Source organism: Sardina pilchardus, chromosome 22, assembly GCF_963854185.1.
Source record: "Sardina pilchardus chromosome 22, fSarPil1.1, whole genome shotgun sequence".
NCBI classification, from domain to species: domain Eukaryota; kingdom Metazoa; phylum Chordata; class Actinopteri; order Clupeiformes; family Clupeidae; genus Sardina; species Sardina pilchardus.
This window is the reverse complement of record NC_085015.1, coordinates 22,639,218-22,656,717: the sequence shown is the minus strand read 5'-3', so window position 1 is coordinate 22,656,717 and position 17,500 is coordinate 22,639,218. Positions and strand designations below refer to the sequence as shown.

General features: G+C 49.7%; 2 protein-coding genes across 2 annotated transcripts in view; one reads left to right on the top strand and one right to left on the bottom strand.

The window, feature by feature from the left end:
* Positions 1-17,500, top strand: part of trrap (transformation/transcription domain-associated protein) — a 125,718-nt gene that overhangs the window by 8,716 nt on the left and 99,502 nt on the right. The window contains exons 14-21 of the mRNA XM_062525848.1: positions 528-762; positions 1,220-1,556; positions 2,471-2,568; positions 3,029-3,223; positions 3,777-3,968; positions 6,655-6,820; positions 7,375-7,631; positions 8,038-8,238. Coding sequence (XP_062381832.1) covers positions 528-762; positions 1,220-1,556; positions 2,471-2,568; positions 3,029-3,223; positions 3,777-3,968; positions 6,655-6,820; positions 7,375-7,631; positions 8,038-8,238 — 1,681 coding nt within the window. The remainder of the gene's footprint in view (positions 1-527; positions 763-1,219; positions 1,557-2,470; positions 2,569-3,028; positions 3,224-3,776; positions 3,969-6,654; positions 6,821-7,374; positions 7,632-8,037; positions 8,239-17,500) is intronic.
* The window catches only part of LOC134070473 (lysine-specific demethylase 5B-B-like), a 7,316-nt gene continuing 296 nt past the window's right edge, over positions 10,481-17,500 (bottom strand). The window contains exons 2-7 of the mRNA XM_062526851.1: positions 16,334-16,492; positions 15,251-15,370; positions 14,404-14,562; positions 13,513-13,694; positions 12,285-12,447; positions 10,481-10,558 (exon numbers count right to left, since the gene is read on the bottom strand). Coding sequence (XP_062382835.1) covers positions 10,481-10,558; positions 12,285-12,447; positions 13,513-13,694; positions 14,404-14,562; positions 15,251-15,370; positions 16,334-16,492 — 861 coding nt within the window. The remainder of the gene's footprint in view (positions 10,559-12,284; positions 12,448-13,512; positions 13,695-14,403; positions 14,563-15,250; positions 15,371-16,333; positions 16,493-17,500) is intronic.

The following is a 17,500-nucleotide window of genomic DNA, read 5'->3' as shown; positions in this document are numbered from 1 at the left end:
TGACCGTCAGCCCGCGCTCGGCTAATTCGCCCAGACGGCTGATCTGTCAGAACCATTAGTGTCATTTATTCCTGCCCTCCCCGTCCACTCTCCGTCTCCACCTCCCTCGAGTCGCCACGCTGCCAAACAGGAGTGTGTGGTGTGTGTGTGTGTGTGTGGGGGGGGGGGGGGGGGGGGCGGGGGGGAGATAATGAACCTTGAAAAATCCACAAGGTGCAAAGAGATCAGAAGTTTTGGAAAAGAAAGGCTTTTGTTTTGGAAGCTGCCGGCACAAATTCCTCTGACGCCGGAAATGTCCTCGGTGGGAATTTTGATTGCTTGATCGGCTGCACACAATAAGGCAACTAGGAACACTAGCAACCCTATTGTCTATATTGACATAAAAATCAGCTACATTTCTGATGAGTCTATCCGTAAAGCTGACATTGTTAACGTCGCAGTTTAATTTACTGGCTATACTTGACCCTTGACCTCTCTTGTCCTCCATTGATTTGACCTTTGACCTCTGCCCTCTCCTCCCCTCGCAGACCCCTGGCCTACAGCACGCTGGCGGACCTGGTGCACCACGTGCGGCAGAACCTGCCGCTCACCGACCTCTCGCTGGCCGTGCAGCTCTTCGCCAAGAACATCGACGACGAGTCGCTGCCCAGCAGCATCCAGACCATGTCCTGCAAGCTGCTGCTCAACCTGGTGGACTGCATCCGCTCCAAGAGCGAGCAGGAGAACGGCAACGGCCGCGACATCCTCATGAGGATGCTGGAGGTGAGGGGTCACGCACGGGTCAGTGGGCTTAGGAGTCTTTAGACGGGCCTCGTTTTACTGACCAGTAGATTTACTGAGTTTGTTCAGGGGGGTTCACTGACCAGTAGATTCTTATAATGGTAATGGATAGGAATTTTAGACCCAAGGTCACTTCCCATATCCAACAAAAAAATGACACTAATAATTCACTCTAATTTTTAACCAACAATGAATTGAGATGTTAGTTTGTGCTACAGAAGGGCTAATGGACAGAGATCTGAGTGGCGTAAAGCTCCAATTGAGTTTGTTTGAATCCAGTTCTGTGTTGCTTATCAAAGCTCACTGTGTGTTGGCTGTGTGTGTTCACTAATTCACGGATTGGGATAAATGCAGAGACCGAATTTCCCTCATGGGATCAAAAGAGTATACTGTATACTTATATACTCATACTTTTCCCTACCCTACTCTCTCCTCACAGGTGTTTGTATTGAAGTTCCACACCATCGCTCGCTACCAGCTGCCCGCCATCTTCAAGAAGTGCAAGCCCCAGTCGGAGATGGGCGTGGTGGACCCCGGCGCTCTCCCGAGCGTGCCCGCCACCCCCACGGCCACCACCACGCCGGCCCTCCCTCCCCCGGCGCCCCCCACGCCGGTCACGCCCGCGCCCCCCGCCCCCGCCACGCCCTTCGACCGGCCCGGCGAGAAGGAGGACAAGCAGACCTTCCAGGTGTCGGACTGCCGGAGCCTGGTGAAGACGCTGGTGTGCGGCGTGAAGACCATCACCTGGGGCATCACCTCGTGCAAGGCACCTGGAGGTACGGTCACTGTTCGCCCGCCACGTCCTTTACGGTCGTGAGTCCGTGGTTCATTAATAATAATTAATAAGTAGCAAGGTTTCAATTATTTGACTTTTTAAAAAACTGACCAGCTATAAAATACCAGAACAATAAAGTACCAAGACTGTGGGGTTATGCAAAGAAAGGTGTCTGGTTTTGTAATCGTCTAGCATGAGTACCGTAAAATTGTGGTGCCACTCAAAGTGAAAGTGTGTGTGTGTGTGTGTGTGTGTGTGAAGTGCTTGCCGGACTGTTGCGCACGTCTTCGCCCGCGAGACGGCAGACAGCAGTGTTGACGGCTGGTGCGCTCCTATTTTGCACGCATGGCGGTGATTTCACGCCACTATTCAGAGGAGGCAAACTGTTGCTGCGCTCATTTCCGCCGAAGCAGATCCAGATTTCTGTGCTTTACGGCGATGTTAGGGAACCTTTATCCGGGCGGCGTTTCTTTCAGAGAGTTGCCTAACTCGCCACATCTTCAGAGAAAGGCAGGTGCGGGCAGGAACCCAAGTCTGCCGCGAACGGCCCCGCCGGAGTCTGACAGACTGGCACATTGCAGACATACGCAGATCTGATCAAAGTTTCTTTTATGGGCAACACGGCAAAAAAGATTTTTGCCTCGCTAGAGTAAAAAAAAAACATCAGAAAAAAATGGTGCGCTGTGCAGCATTTGGTGTTGCAGATTTTAAGATCCTTTTATTGTGCTCAGGCATATGGTAATACCATATGCACATCAGAGTCTATTTCTGAAGATCTCTCTCTCTTTCTTTCTTTCTTTCTTTCTCTCTTTCTCTCTTTCTCTCTTTCTTTCTTTCTTTCTTTCTTTCTTTCTTTCTTTCTTTCTTTCTTTCTTTCTTTCTTTCTTTCTTTCTTTCTTTCCTTCTCTTCTGCAGATGCGCAGTTCATTCCCAACAAGCAGCTGCAGCCCAAAGAGACTCAGATCTACATCAAGCTGGTCAAGTACGCCATGCAGGCCCTGGACATCTACCAGGTAAAACCGCTCCCTCATCCCAGCGATTCTCCTGACCATAGACATGCATGCAATGCGCCTGCCCAGATCTGGGTAGGCGAATGGGCTCAATACATTATATGCTGAAACAGACGGAGCTAATGTTTATAGCAGAAACCATGTCTGATGAAGAGCTTAGGACTCGAAACATTACTTTTGGTGTAACTTTAATAAACGGACAAAAGGGGAGCAAGTGTGTGGGTATTCCTTGCTACTTTTTATGTCCAGCACCCACTTTTGGATGTGCACAAGTTACGTTTGTTTGGATTATAGCTGAAACCAAAGCTTACTTACACTTACTTATTTAACACTTTAATACTTTCAAATACACAACATCTGCATGTATTAAAGTTGATGTGCAGGTGAAGGTCAGTGAAGGCTTTTAAAGCCGTAGGGCTGCAGTCAGCACCATATCACAGAGCCCTCCCCCCCTCTTGGCTAGGTACAGATTGCAGGCAACGGTCAGACGTACATCCGCGTGGCCAACTGCCAGACGGTGCGCATGAAGGAGGAGAAGGAGGTGCTGGAGCACTTTGCCGGCGTCTTCACCATGATGAACCCCCTCACCTTCAAGGAGATCTTCCAGACCACCGTGCCCTACATGGTGGAGCGCATCTCCAAGAACTACGCCTTGCAGGTAAACAAACCCCGACACCTTTTTGTAAACGTCCTAGTGCCCCCCCCCCATACGTATGGCTGTGAAGAGCGTTGAAGAAATGACTCCTAATTTCCTCTTTATGTTAAATCATTTTAGGCTCGAGTAACGGCCATCCGAGATGCATGTGTTCGTCTTCGAGCAGTTAATTAAGCCGTAATAGATGTGAAGTTCTTGCTTAGGCGCTCGAGCTCTCTTCCCCTCCATTTATTTGAGCCATTTATTGGAGCACTGGGGCAGGCATACCATCAATTCCTCTTTAAGCCGTCCTTAAACACTCTTGCTGGAGTCAAACCGCCCTGCGCCCAAGCATATACTTTAAGAGGGGAAAAAAAAACATCCTCTTGACTGAAGTGGTTGCGAAATATTTATGTAGTGTGTTTAGTCTGCAATTATATACCGATATGCTTTTGGATCAACTTCAACTCGGCTGAAACGTAAGCAAGTTTGAAGGACTTTCTGTGGGTGTTTTTATTTTTTTTTATTTTCTCTCGTACTAATGCCCCCCCCTCCGCGGTTTCCTCCTTTTTTCCAGATCGTGGCCAACTCGTTCCTGGCCAACCTGTCCACGTCGGCGCTGTTCGCCACCATCCTGGTGGAGTACCTGCTGGAGCGGCTGCCCGAGATGGGCTCCAACGTGGAGCTGTCCAACCTCTACCTCAAGCTCTTCAAGCTGGTGTTCGGCTCCGTCTCGCTCTTCGCCGCCGAGAACGAGCAGATGCTGAAGGTGAGGGGGGCGAGTGACCGACCGCGCGCGGGGGGGGGGGGGGGGGGGGGCACGTGGGTGGTGACCGGTGACCGAGCGGCAGAGGGTCGGGCGGACGGCGTGATGCTTTTTTTCCCCGTCGCTTCGGGGCGCAAGAGTCAGGGGTTGTGTGTGCTGTGGTCTCGTCTCGTGTTGTGGTTGGTTATCTGGTGAGGTGCTGTGAGGAGCCCGTAGGGACGGAGTCACATTCAGGATGTCGCGCACGCTTAGACGTTCACACTCGTTTTAGCACAATGCGCACATAAAGCTGAATATACACCACATGCTCCCGTTATGGATATGCACATATGCACTTACTCATTGGCTATTACTCCCTCCACACACACACACACACACACACACACACACACACACACACACACACACACACACATTCAATTTCCTCATAAACACTTTTATGTATGCTGTGCGCGTTTATGCATTAATCTCACACATTGCGATGGAACCAGTTATATAGGCGCACACACACACACACACACACACACACACTAAAGCTCCATTCCCAGTGGTGGCATCAGATGCCGCAGTGATGGCGGCGGCAGCAGCAGTGATCTCTGCCTAATGCGATGTGTCAGCCGGCGCTCTGAGAAATGGCACTGGCACCTCCGATTGACAGGCGAGCCCTTGCTGAAGGTCACGCACAAAGAGCTGTGAAGGGGGCGGGGGGTTGGGAGACTGGTTGGTGGGGGGGGGGGGGGGGTTGAGGCGCGAGTGAGTGAGTGAGCCAAGGAGAGAGGTTGGGAGAGGAGGGGCAGGGGGGGGGGGGGGGGCTGCTATAGGCAGACTTCTTCAGCTCAGTTCCCGTGTCAGAGATGCCCTGATGTGGGAGCGGTTAATACACGTGATTGACAGCTGCAGTCAGCCATGCCCAGTGTTAACTTTCCCGACTCCTCTCTCAGACACTTTGGACTTTTCTTGGCCAACACGGTGCGCTGTTGTTACGGAAAGACCAATTAATTTCTCACACCTGGCAACCGTTTTGGGCCTACTTCCAGTTCTCCTTCTCCATTTCACACACACACACACACACACACACACACACACACACACACACACACACACACACACACACACACTGTCTTCCAACTTTGTTGGAGCGTACATCTAGTGAGAAAAACCAAATGTGCAGTTGGAGTTCCGTCCAGTCCTGTCCAGCAGTCTCTTAATTTGGTGCCCCCCCCTCCCAGGCTCAGGGGCAGCTGTGGGGGAGAGGAGGCGAGTGCAGCGTGCGGAGTGAGCAGTGGGCTCTGATTCAGTGGACGGTGCGACTCCACAGGCAGCACCAGTGTCCTTCCCTATCCGCGCTGCTTGCTTTTCTGCTGACGTCTAGCAGAAATACGATCTTGACCTTTTCCTTCGTTGTGAAATCGGTGTGGGGGGGTTTGCGCCGTTGAATCCGCGGGCCATAAAGCATCCTGCGATAGCGTGAAACGACAACTTCTCGCAAACCGTGTGTGTGTGTGTGTGTGTGTGTGGGCGGGGGTGGGTTAAAATATAACGAATTGGAGCAGTTCCTGACAATGACCCTTTAGATGTGGGCCATTGTTTTTGTCGCTGTCTCTCTCTTTCTCTCGCTTGTTCTTTCTTTCGCCGCCTCTCTCTCTGTGAGCTGAGGAGGAGTAATCACTCATCCGCCGTGCCGTCATCCCTTCATTTTTCACACGCCGAAGGCCAGCAGCGCCGCCGTCGCCTGAGCTCAGCAAGCAGGCCCAGGGGAGCCATCCCTGAAGGACGATCCTGCCACACTACTCGCTCTCTCTCTCTGTGTGTGTGTGTGTGTGTGTGTGTGTGTGTGTGTTGAGGGGGGGGGGGGGACGGTCACGCCGCTTGTGTCAAATAATCTCGGCGGCGTCTCAATTGGTAGAAAATAGCAACAGCAGCACCAAGGTCGGCGGTTCAGCGGGAGCGCTTAGACTCTTGTTATTTAGCCGCCGTGGCGACGGCAGCGCACGGCCCACGGTGTCCCGCGTCACTTTTGAGGACATGCATTTTTCATCGGCTCCCTTTTGGCTTCGGGGGATCGGAGCCCCGCGATTCGGGCTCCGTCGTGTTGGGGGGGAAAAAAAACGTGAGACGGTGGGGAAATGATGGATGACGTACGATGCAGCGCTTGCAGTTTTGTTTTTAGGCTGCTCTCGCCGCCGTTTCTATGCCATTGGAGTGTAGCAGGCAGCGCTGATGTGTAGATTGTTACAGTGGACCACACGTTAGCCGTCCTCAGTCAAGATCACAATGAAACCGAAATGTCAGTGGTGCATCCTAAATAACATTAAATGAAGATGGCAACAACTCCGCCTCAGAACAGACATGCTCTGATGTTTCGAATATGGCTGGTGGCAAAGGCCTGTTGATTACTGCTCAAAATTTTTTATTAGATATGAGAGCTCTTTCATAACAGCGTAAGTTTATTTCCGTGTCCATGATGAGATGTGTGTGTTTAAGTGACTCATTATTATTTCAATATGACTGTCAGGAAGTGCCTTGGGTTCTCAAAGGAAATAAATGCAATGAATAAAATCATCATTGCCGTTCCATCAAAGTTGTTTGATTTCCCTCGTGAGATGAACCAACTCGTGCGTGTGTGTGTGTGTGTGTGTTCGTTCACCTATTTTAACCTTCCCTCTACCCTCACCTCCTCCTCCTCCAGCCTCACCTGCACAAGATCGTGAACAGCTCCATGGAGCTGGCCCAGTCGGCCAAGGAGCCCTACAACTACTTCCTGTTGCTCCGCGCGCTCTTCCGCTCCATCGGGGGCGGCAGCCACGACCTGCTCTACCAGGAGTTCCTGCCCCTGCTGCCCAACCTGCTCCAGGGTACGCGCGCCCACGCCAGACACACGTCAACACCACACACACGCCCCCCCTCCGGGCTAGGCTTACACATATGCACACACACACACACACACACACACACACATACACATACAGACTGGGTTTACACACACCTTCAAAGGGTGTAATCCTGTAAATGCAAAAAATTATCAGCATGTTACCTAGCGTTGTACCTGAGGATTATAATGTTGTAAGGATTTGTGTTTGTGTTTGAATGTTATCGTTTGCCGTATGTTCAGCAGAAAGTTATTCGAATAATTAAGGGCATTAAGTGATTTTGGAATTGGATTAGTTTTTAAGTACGTCATTTTAAAGTGTTTCAATTTTTTTTAAATCAGATTTGAAACATTCGGAGAAAAATTAGATTGTAGCTTGTATTATACACGGTAATGTCTAACGCTGTCTGTGTGTTTGTGTGTGTCTGCCTGTGTGCTGTGTGTCTGTCTGTCTGTCTGTGTGTGTCTCTCTCTCTCTCTCTCTCTCTCTCTCTCTCTCTCTCTCTCTCTCTTCCCCCCCCCCCCTCCCCCCCCCCCCAGGGCTGAACATGCTGCAGAGCGGCCTGCACAAGCAGCACATGAAGGACCTGTTTGTGGAGCTGTGCCTGACGGTGCCGGTGCGCCTGAGCTCGCTGCTGCCCTACCTGCCCATGCTCATGGACCCGCTGGTGTCGGCGCTCAACGGCTCGCAGACGCTGGTCAGCCAGGGCCTGCGCACGCTCGAGCTCTGCGTGGACAACCTGCAGCCCGACTTCCTGTACGACCACATCCAGCCCGTCCGCGCCGAGCTGATGCAGGTGAGCTGCCGGAACCGCAGTAGGGATGGTGTGTGTGTGTGTGTGTGTGGGGGGGGGGGAGAGTTGATTGGATAGTGTCTGATTGAAATCTGACTGGCGAGTTATAACCAGAGGCAGCAGACATTAAGAGCACTCCAGTCTGCATGTTATGTACATTGTTTTGTCTTTACATCATCTTATTTGTGCTCTGTTTGTATTTTAATTATAAACATTACATTTGATTGACGCTTTTTAGCCAAAGCGACTTACAACATGTTTTTATGTGGTTTTTATATTGGGATTGTCTCTATGTTGAAGTGATCCCAACTGCTGGAACCAAATCCGTTGTATATGTACATAGTATACTTGGTGAGTAAAAGACGTATGTGTAAGGCGATCTGAAAATGGGGCTTGTGTCTTCCTGCAGGCACTGTGGCGCACACTTCGCAACCCGGCGGAGAACATCTCGCACGTGGCCTACCGCGTGCTCGGCAAGTTCGGCGGCAGCAACCGCAAGATGCTGAAGGAGTCGCAGCGGCTGCAGTACGTGGTGACGGAGGTCCAGGGCCCCAGCATCAAGGTGGAGTTCAACGACTGCAAGGCCTCCATCCAGCTGCCCATGGAGAAGGTGAGCAGCGCAGGGCTTAAACGGGTGACCGGTCGAGGTTAAAGGCGCTCTAAGCGATGCAGCGTAAAGTCACCTCTGTTGATGTTCAAACAAAACCGAGAGCTAGCAAGCTCGCTTCTCCCTCCCGTGCAGTTGAAACTCTCCTGAACGCGCGTGTCATCGATTATTTGCTGGAACAGTTTGTGTTTTTTGGCCCAGTTTGTTTTTGTTGCCGTTTTTTTGGAGCCTGGGCTGTCCACAGAGACTTGTTTTTTTGTACAGTGTATTCAGGGCACAGCCAGCTAGCGGATGGTGAGGTGATGTTTGCTGTAAGTGACAAAACATTTTTTGGCCTAAAAGCGTGTGACATCGCTTGGAGCATCTTTAATATAGACTCGCCCAACCGGATCAGATTTGGCCATAGCATGATGTGAAGATGAGAATCCATATTGTTTGTTACTTGGCACATGTGTTGACATTTGATGATGGTCAACTCCTCCTACTCTTCAATAGAAAATAATTCCTTGAGTGGAATGATTTCTTGTCTTTTAATAGGCATTTGTTTTTGACGTTTTCCAGTCTTCTAATGAGCAAATCTCTTGTTGAGACCAGTGCCCAGAGGAATCCCATGGCGTGTCTGTTCATAATGGGCATAAGAATGGAAAATCAGCTTGAGTACTCTTTAAGTATCGCTGATGGCATCTTGGTCCGCATCAAACTATTGATTGCTCCAGCCTTAGACTTGATTGCTCTGGCTTTAAACAAAGGGATTGTTGGTTTTCCATTTTCCATCTGCTGATGGGATTAAGTGTGCCGTATGCCTTTTATGCGGGTGTGTGTGTGTGTGTGTGTGTGTGTGTGTGTTTGTGTTTGTGTGTCTAGTAAATGCTCTTAATGCACTGTGGTAGGCCCCTACAGTGCTACTCCTGTTATGGCCATACAATACGAACAGCCTATTTGAACTTGAGCAATGCGTGTTTTTATAGCAACACATGAATGCCCAAGTGGCAGAATTTCCTTAGGTGCCTGGGCTGCTTACTCCCACACACCGTCCATCAACCTGAAGATGTGTTATTATGGCTTCATGGGGGGTGGGAGAGGGAGGGGGGGAGGACGAAAGAGAAAAGGAAAAATAAATCAATGCGAGATTGTGGCTTTCTCCTGGACGCCTGAAACGCAGCAAGCCTGGACTGTATTTGCGTCAGCAGGCGGGGGCTGCGACGTGAAGTCGCCGTGAAGGATGGCGGCTCATTTTTTCTCGTTGTTGTTGTTGTACGGAGAATTTCAGATGGATGTAGACGTCGGGCCATTAGATGGTTAGGCTGCAGGTCTAATGAATGGGCCAGGAAGTGGAGATTAGATAAAGAGGCCGGGCCGGTGGAGACCGTTTTATTCATCTATTTATTTATTTATTTATTTGATTTTCCCTTCCCGCTGGACTTGGCACGACACGCTAATGTGTACTCTTTGCTGTTGTGTAAACACGGTGCCCACTGTGATGCAGACCAAAAGGGTTGTTTTTTTCCCCTTCATCTACTTTTCTCAAAATGATTTGAATCATGTTTGTGTGTGTGTGTGTGTGCGCATGTTGCGTGTCTTTCTCCCTTTTGTGACCCATCGCGAAGCCTGACTTGTGTGTTCCCGTTCTCACGAGCTCTCGACTTTGATGTCGTGCGTTTCAAAGGAGGTCTCTGAAAAAGCTTTTTCCTAGTCGGAGACACTCTCTCCTTCCCTCCCTCACTCCCTCTCTCTCTCACACACACACACACTGTACGCACACACACTCTCGAACATGAAACATACTCACACACACATACACACACGCACATGAAACACACACACACACACACACACACACACACACACACACACTAACATGAAACATGCTCACTCACTCACACACACAAACACACACATCCCTTTCCCTCATTTCAGCTGTGCACAGCAGACGGAGGGGAGGAGGGGAGCGAGGGATGGGTCCCATTCTCCCACAACCATGAATCCTTGTCAAGATTCTCTCTCCCTCTTTCCCTCTCTCTCTCACTCGCTCTCTTTATTCCTTCCCTTTCTTCCTCTTTCTCTCCCTCTCTCTCTCTCTCTAAAAAAATACCCGAAGACAGTCTCTTCCCCAGGTAATTAAATAGATCATCAGGCTGTAAGCTGTCGCTCCTGTCCTTTCCTCCTCCTCCTCCTCCTCTCATCCTCCTCCTCCTCTCTTCTCCTCCTCCTGCTCCTCTTCCACCCCCCCCCCCCCTCTCCTCCTTTAATCAATCTCGGGGCCGGTGCGACTGACGGGATTATTTACTCCGGCTAATGGCTCTTCCTGCCGCTCGCCCCGCCGCTGCTCGGGAAAACACAAACTGTCATTTCTGTAATTGCGTTTCGCGCCTCAAAGACGGATGCCGCCGCCGCCGAGCGCCACCGAACGCTGCCTCCGCCGCGTCCCACACGCTGTAATTTCATTTGCATGCGGCCGCACCGTTGCCATGGGCCCCAGCTGCTGCTGCTGCGCGCGTGTGTGCGTGTGTGTGTGCACGTGTGTGTGTGTGTGTGACTTCGAGTGGACTTACATCGCCACTAGACTGTCACACTTACTAAGCATGCTAAACAGTGACGATAGCACCGTAAGAGAGATGGCCCGTGCCTCCCTTTTTCTCGACCTTGGGAAGCGCAAAGTCCCCCTCGCCCGAGAACCGGAACCCAGCTTTCTAGGATTCCGTAAGAAAGCGAATGGCAAACTTGACACTCATGCCGCCGGTTTTGGGGTCAGATCGGACTGGCCTGATCTCAACGATCTCTGCAATTGGACTGGTGTTGACTTGCAGTGGTCTGGAGTCGATACCACACATGTTACACCGTATGAAGTGATGATTAAGGACGAAAACATCACTGTGACTGCAACAGTACTGCAAGACGGTCTGCGCTATTCAGTTCCACCTGGAAACAGCCGTGCGTCTCTGCTGTCAATCAAACACCAGCAGCGTCAGAGACATTGGAGAGGATTAAAACTCCAAGGAAAGCTTGCATGTATCCCCTTTGCTGATCACTCCATCTCACACACAATTTTTCACAATTCATCTATTGATGAAGACATACTCATTTTCACAGTCAAAGCCAGGCTTCAGGTATACCCAACAAGGTTAAACCTGTCAATCTGGTATCCTCGTTCCCACTCACCATTGTGTATGCATCATGGACAAGAGCAAGTCATAGAATCCATGTCACACATATTAAATGGCTGTCTTTTTTACAAAGGTCTTTACATATCCAGGCATGACAGGATTGTGGACATTATATCTGAGAAGTTACCATCGTTATTCTCGCCACATGTGTCAATACATGTAAATTGTGTTGTTAAACAACAAATGTTTTCCAAGTGTTCCAGAGAAATGTCTGTGTTCTCTGAGTTAAGTGCCACCAGGCCTGATATTGTAATCATTGATGAGTACAATAGGGATGTGTTCATCCTGGAAGTAGGCTGCTGTTTTGATTCTTGTCTAGAGGAGCCTTACTTAACAAAGCTAGTAAAATATCACCCTCTTGTACAGACAATAACTAGCCTTGGCTACAAGTGTCAATATCTGGTGCTCATCTTTGGGAGCCTGGGCCACGTGCATAGGCTTGTCATTAGGGGTCTCAGGATAGTTGGCTTTACAAAAGCAAGGGCAAAGCAAATTGCCAAATACTGCTCAATATCCTCCATTATTGGGAGTCGCCATATATGGAGAAGAAGGTGTTGTGTGTATCCATAAAATCTGCTGTTTGAATTGTCATCATGCTCACATTGGTGGATCATGCCTTAGCAATGTTCTGCATCTGTAACATTTATGTCCTTTTGTACATTTATTATGAATTGCGGACATAAATAAAGTAGTTAAAATGTCTGTCCGTATGCACGTCTGAGTGTGTGTGTGTGTGTGTGTGTGTACACACATGTGCTTGAGGTTCATGATGCAGTTGGTGCAGCAGGTCTGTCTGTGTCTGTGTGTATGTGTATGCAAGTCTATATGTGTGTGTGTGTGTGTGTGTGTGTGTGTGTGTGTGTGTGTGTGTGTGCGCGTCCGTACCGGTACTCCGTGGCTCATCAGTGTGTTGGGGTTCATGATGGTGACCAGCTGGTGCAGCAGGTCTGGCTGCGACTCGAAGAGCTCGGGGGCCAACTTCCTCATCACCGCCTCCAGCTGCTCCGCCGCATAGCCTGGGGCCCCATACCACGTCTTGGGCTCCCCCCTAACACACACACACACACACACACACACAGGGAACACACACACACACACACACACGCACACACGCACACACACAGGGAACACACACATGGAAAAGTATGTAAAAGATGGCACAGACCCTTACCAGATAAGTGATCACATGGTGTTACGAAAAGGGAGAGCAGTGTATATGTTGTGTGTGTGCATGTTATACTGTAGTGGGTGAAGTGTGTGTGGGTTCACTAAGTACCCGTGTTGATGCGTTATTACAGTGTGTGTATGTGTGTGTGTCGTACTAGTTTGGGTAGGTGATGAAGCTAGTGTGTGTGTTTGTGTGTGTATGTACCAGTACAGTGATGGAGTAGCTCCAGTGGTCCTCTATGTGTGTGTGTGCGTGTGTGTGTGTACCAGTGCAGGTAGTTGATGGAGTAGCTCCAGTGGTCCTCTATGTGTGTGTGTGTGTGTGTGTGTGTGTGTGTGTACCAGTGCAGGTAGTTGATGGAGTAGCTCCAGTGGTCCTCTATGTGTGTGTGTGTGTGTGTGTGTGTGTGTGTGTGTACCAGTGCAGGTAGTTGATGGAGTAGCTCCAGTGGTCCTCTATGTGTGTGTGTGTGTGTGTGTGTGTGTGTATATCAGTACCAGTGCAGGTAGTTGATGGAGTAGCTCCAGTGGTCCTCTATGTGTGTGTGTGTGTGTGTGTGTGTGTGTGTGTGTGTGTGTGTATATCAGTACCAGTGCAGGTAGGTGCAGTCCAGTGGTCCTCTATGTGCCAGCAGAAGGAGCTGAAGCACATGCCCACGTACAGCCACATATGTGTGTGTGTGTGTGTGTGTGTGTGTGTGTGTGTGTGTGTGTGTGTGTGTGTGTGTGTGTGTACCAGTGCAGGTAGTTGATGGAGTAGCTCCAGTGGTCCTCTATGTGCCAGCAGAAGGAGCTGAAGCACATGCCCACGTACAGCCACATATGTGTGTGTGTGTGTGTGTGTGTGTGTGTGTGTGTGTGTGTGTGTGTGTGTGTGTGTGTGTGTGTGTGTGTGTGTGTGTGTGTGTGTGTGTGTGTGTGTGTGTGTGTGTGTGTATATCAGTACCAGTGCAGGTAGTTGATGGAGTAGCTCCAGTGGTCCTCTATGTGCCAGCAGAAGGAGCTGAAGCACATGCCCACGTAGAGCCAGGGCAGCGTCATGCCACAGATGTCGGCCGTCACGTGGGTCAGCACCGACGGGCTCATCATCGCCATGTTGTTCAGGTTCCAGCCGCAGCTCAGGTACTTCTGCACACGCAACACACACACACACACACACACACACACACACACACACACACACGGCATGAGCACGCTACTTACACACAAGTCTTACTCTCTCTGAGTGGGTTCAACTAGCATCTGTGTGTTTTTGAGCGTGTGTGTGCGTGTGTGTGTGTGTGTGTGTGTTTGTGAGTGATCTAGTCTAGTCTTCTGGTGAGATCTGCCGAGAGTGATCTAGTCTAGTCTTCTAGTGAGATCTGCCGAGAGTGATCTAGTCTAGTCTTCTAGTGAGATCTGCCGAGAGTGATCTGGTCTAGTCTTCTGGTGAGATCTGCTGAGCGTGTGTGAGCCCGATCCTCCTTCAGGTGATCTAGCCTGGTCTTCAGGAGCTTCAGGTGAGCTGTGAGGAGTGATCTAGTCTGTAGGGGCCTTGACTGCACCGAGGTCTACAGGTGTGTGTCAGCTGTGACTGGGGAAACAGACAGCTGCTGGACATACAGACAATATGTGTATGCGCGCGCACGTGTGTGTGTGTGCGCATCCGTGCATGCGGCTGGCAACGAGCAGCTGTTGCACATACTGAGTGAGTGTGTGTGTGTGTGTGTGTGTGTGTGTGGAGTGAGGAGTGAGCAGCTGCTGGACACTGAGTGGTGTGTGTGTGTGTGTGTGTGAGTGTGTGTGTGTGTGTGTGTGTGTGTGAGGGCAGAGTGAGGGGGGCAGCTGATGGTCTGACCTCGTCTGCGGGAGCGACCTTGAAGCGTCCGTTGCGTATGGGGAAGCCGCTGCCGAAGTCCTTAGAGGCGATGTCCGCGCCGTACTCCACCGTCACATCCTCCTCAATAGTGCTGGACAGACGCCAGAACTCCTTCTCCACCAGCTCCGTAGGAACCATCTATACACACACACACACACACACACACACACACACACACACACACACACACACACAGAAACAGAAACACACAAACCTTTTAAAGAGATTTGCAAAACTACCGTAATTTCCGGACTATAAGTCACACTTTTTTTCATAGTTTGGCTGGCCCTGCGACTTATAGTCAGGTGCGACTTATATATGAAATTTAACATGTTTTTGAAATTCCAAAATGAAAGAGGAGTAAACATTACTGTCTACAGCTGTCTGCAGCTACCATTCACCCCTTCTCATCATTAATATTAATCTTTTTGGCCTCTGTGTCTAGTTACAGCCTCTGTCTGTTCTTGGTCTTGGATTTTGTGAATACATTTCTGAACGAATACGACTTATAGTCAGGTGTGACTTATATATGGCATTTTCCTCTTCGTTAGGCATTTTTTGACTGGTGCGACTTATACTCCGGTGCGACTTATACTCCGGAAAATATGGTAGTGCTATGAACACACTGTCTGTGAATAAGATACTGTTTGAGGATGAATTTAAAAATATATATATATTCAACTCTGTGATTTAGATCCAGGGAATCATGGGTCACTTCTGACTCATCTGAAGTTATAGAACCTAAAATGCCTTGTGTGTGTATGTGTGTGTGTTTATGTGTGTGTGTGTGTGTGTGTGTGTGTGTGTGTGTGTGTGTGTTACTTACATGGACGGGCATATTGAAGTAATCTGATTTGAAGTTGTCGGCCATCTGACCGAAGGCTCTGAGGGAGTAATCCCTGCGGGCCTGCTCAAAGCCAAACGCCTCCTGGGGCTTACCACACTCCTGCAACACACACACACACACACACACACGCGTTAATATACACACACGTTAACATACACACATGTAAATACACACATACACACACACACGTAAACACACACGTGTAAACACACACACACACACTATAAATATACACACTGGTAAACACACACACACGTCAACACACACACACAGACGCATAAAATACAAACACGTAAACATACAGTCATGTAAACACACACATACACACCGCAAACGCATGGACAGAACTATTACAGGCAGAAAAACAAAATTAAAGATCAGAAAAACCACACATTACAGAAAGAAACTAGAAAAGCAGTCCGAGAGCGCAGCTACCTCCGCCTGCATTGTTCTTTCTAGGTTGTCATACATTTCAGATCGCCACCACGTGGCCATACCATGCCATTACACCACCAAGCTAAATACATAAATGCCTCTGGAATCCCGACAGAATTACGGATCAGTCCCAAAATGTAATTGCTTTTTCCTTGGGTCATGTCTGACCTTCCCTGAAAATCTCATCGAAATCCATCCATCACTTTTTGAGTTATCTTGCTAACAAACAGACAAACAGACAGACAAACAAACAGACAGACAAATGCCGGTCCCCGATGAAAACATATACCTCCTTGGCGGAGGTAAACAATGAAAATACACAAACGCAACTTGAGAAACACACACACACACACACACACACACACACACACACACACTTCCCAAGCCCAGCCCAAGTCTGAGGTGAAGCAGACAGCAGATGGTGTGCTGGGGCCCAGGGGCCCTCACAAGAGACAAACCAGACACACACACACACACACACACACTTAGCCAGACAGAAGCACACACTCACTTGGGGCATCTTCACACTATCACACATAGACACACAACACTAACAAAGTCTCAGACACACACACAGTCCATAACAGCCACATGGGGCATTTTCACAACACACACACACACACACACCTGTGCCAGACACTTGGGACACCTCCAGTCTCCTTTGGGGACATCATTGAGGGGCGGGATCAGGCAGAAGGTGTGATAGCTGTCATCGCAACCGTCGCATAGCAACAGCTTGTCCTCCTCGGTCCCACTGCCACACACCAGACACACGTAGAGGTCCACCTGCAGACACACACACACACACACACACGGTGTCTGTCCTCCTCAGTGTGCTGAACTGGACTCCCATTTGTTTGTCCTCAGCTCCTCCTCTAATTGTGTTTTAATGCCCTTTATCCTGCTGGTGGTGCGTGGCAACCTTGAGCCACACACACACACACACACACACACACACACACACACACACACACACACACACACACCCACACACCACCTCCCTCCCTCTCATCCTTCAGATTCGGTCACAGAGCTCAAGCCAACCCAGCCCAGCCCCTCAGGGATGCAGACAGAGCCAGACAAACACCAACGATAAACCACCACTCAACGCGCGCACTCACACACACACACATACACACACTAACACACACACACACACACACACACACACACACACACACACGCACACTCACTCACACGCACGCTCACACACCCAAACCGAGCAAGACAGCTTTCACACTTAGCTCATGTCCGTTCCTCTGTCTCACTCTCTCTCAATACCTTTTTTCTCTCATCCTCACTCTCCCTCCCTCTCTCTCCCTCTTTCTCTCACTGTCTCTGTCTCTCACTCACCCACAAACACACACACAAAAACACACACACACACACACACACATACACAAATATACGTGGAAACGCTTACTCTCAGAAAATCACAAAATGTCGATGTTAGTACGTGAGCAAGATGGAAGCAGCCATGCAAAGACATCCACGGCGTCCTGAACAGCTAACACAGCTAACTGTCAACGGTGACAGTCACGGCAGACACACCGACGCTCAGCTGTGTGGAAGACACTGGATAGGATGGAGAGATGCAGAGAGAGAGAGAGGAAGAGAGAGAAAGAGAGAAGGGGAGAGTGGGAGAGACAGAGAGGGAATGCGAGGTAAACGTGATGGAGAGACAGAGAAAGGTGAATGATGGAGATATAGATAGGAACAGAAAAAGAATGATAGAGGCAGAGAGAGGAGGAGAGAGGGATAGAGAGGAGAGGAGGAGGAGGGCTGCAGTAGTAG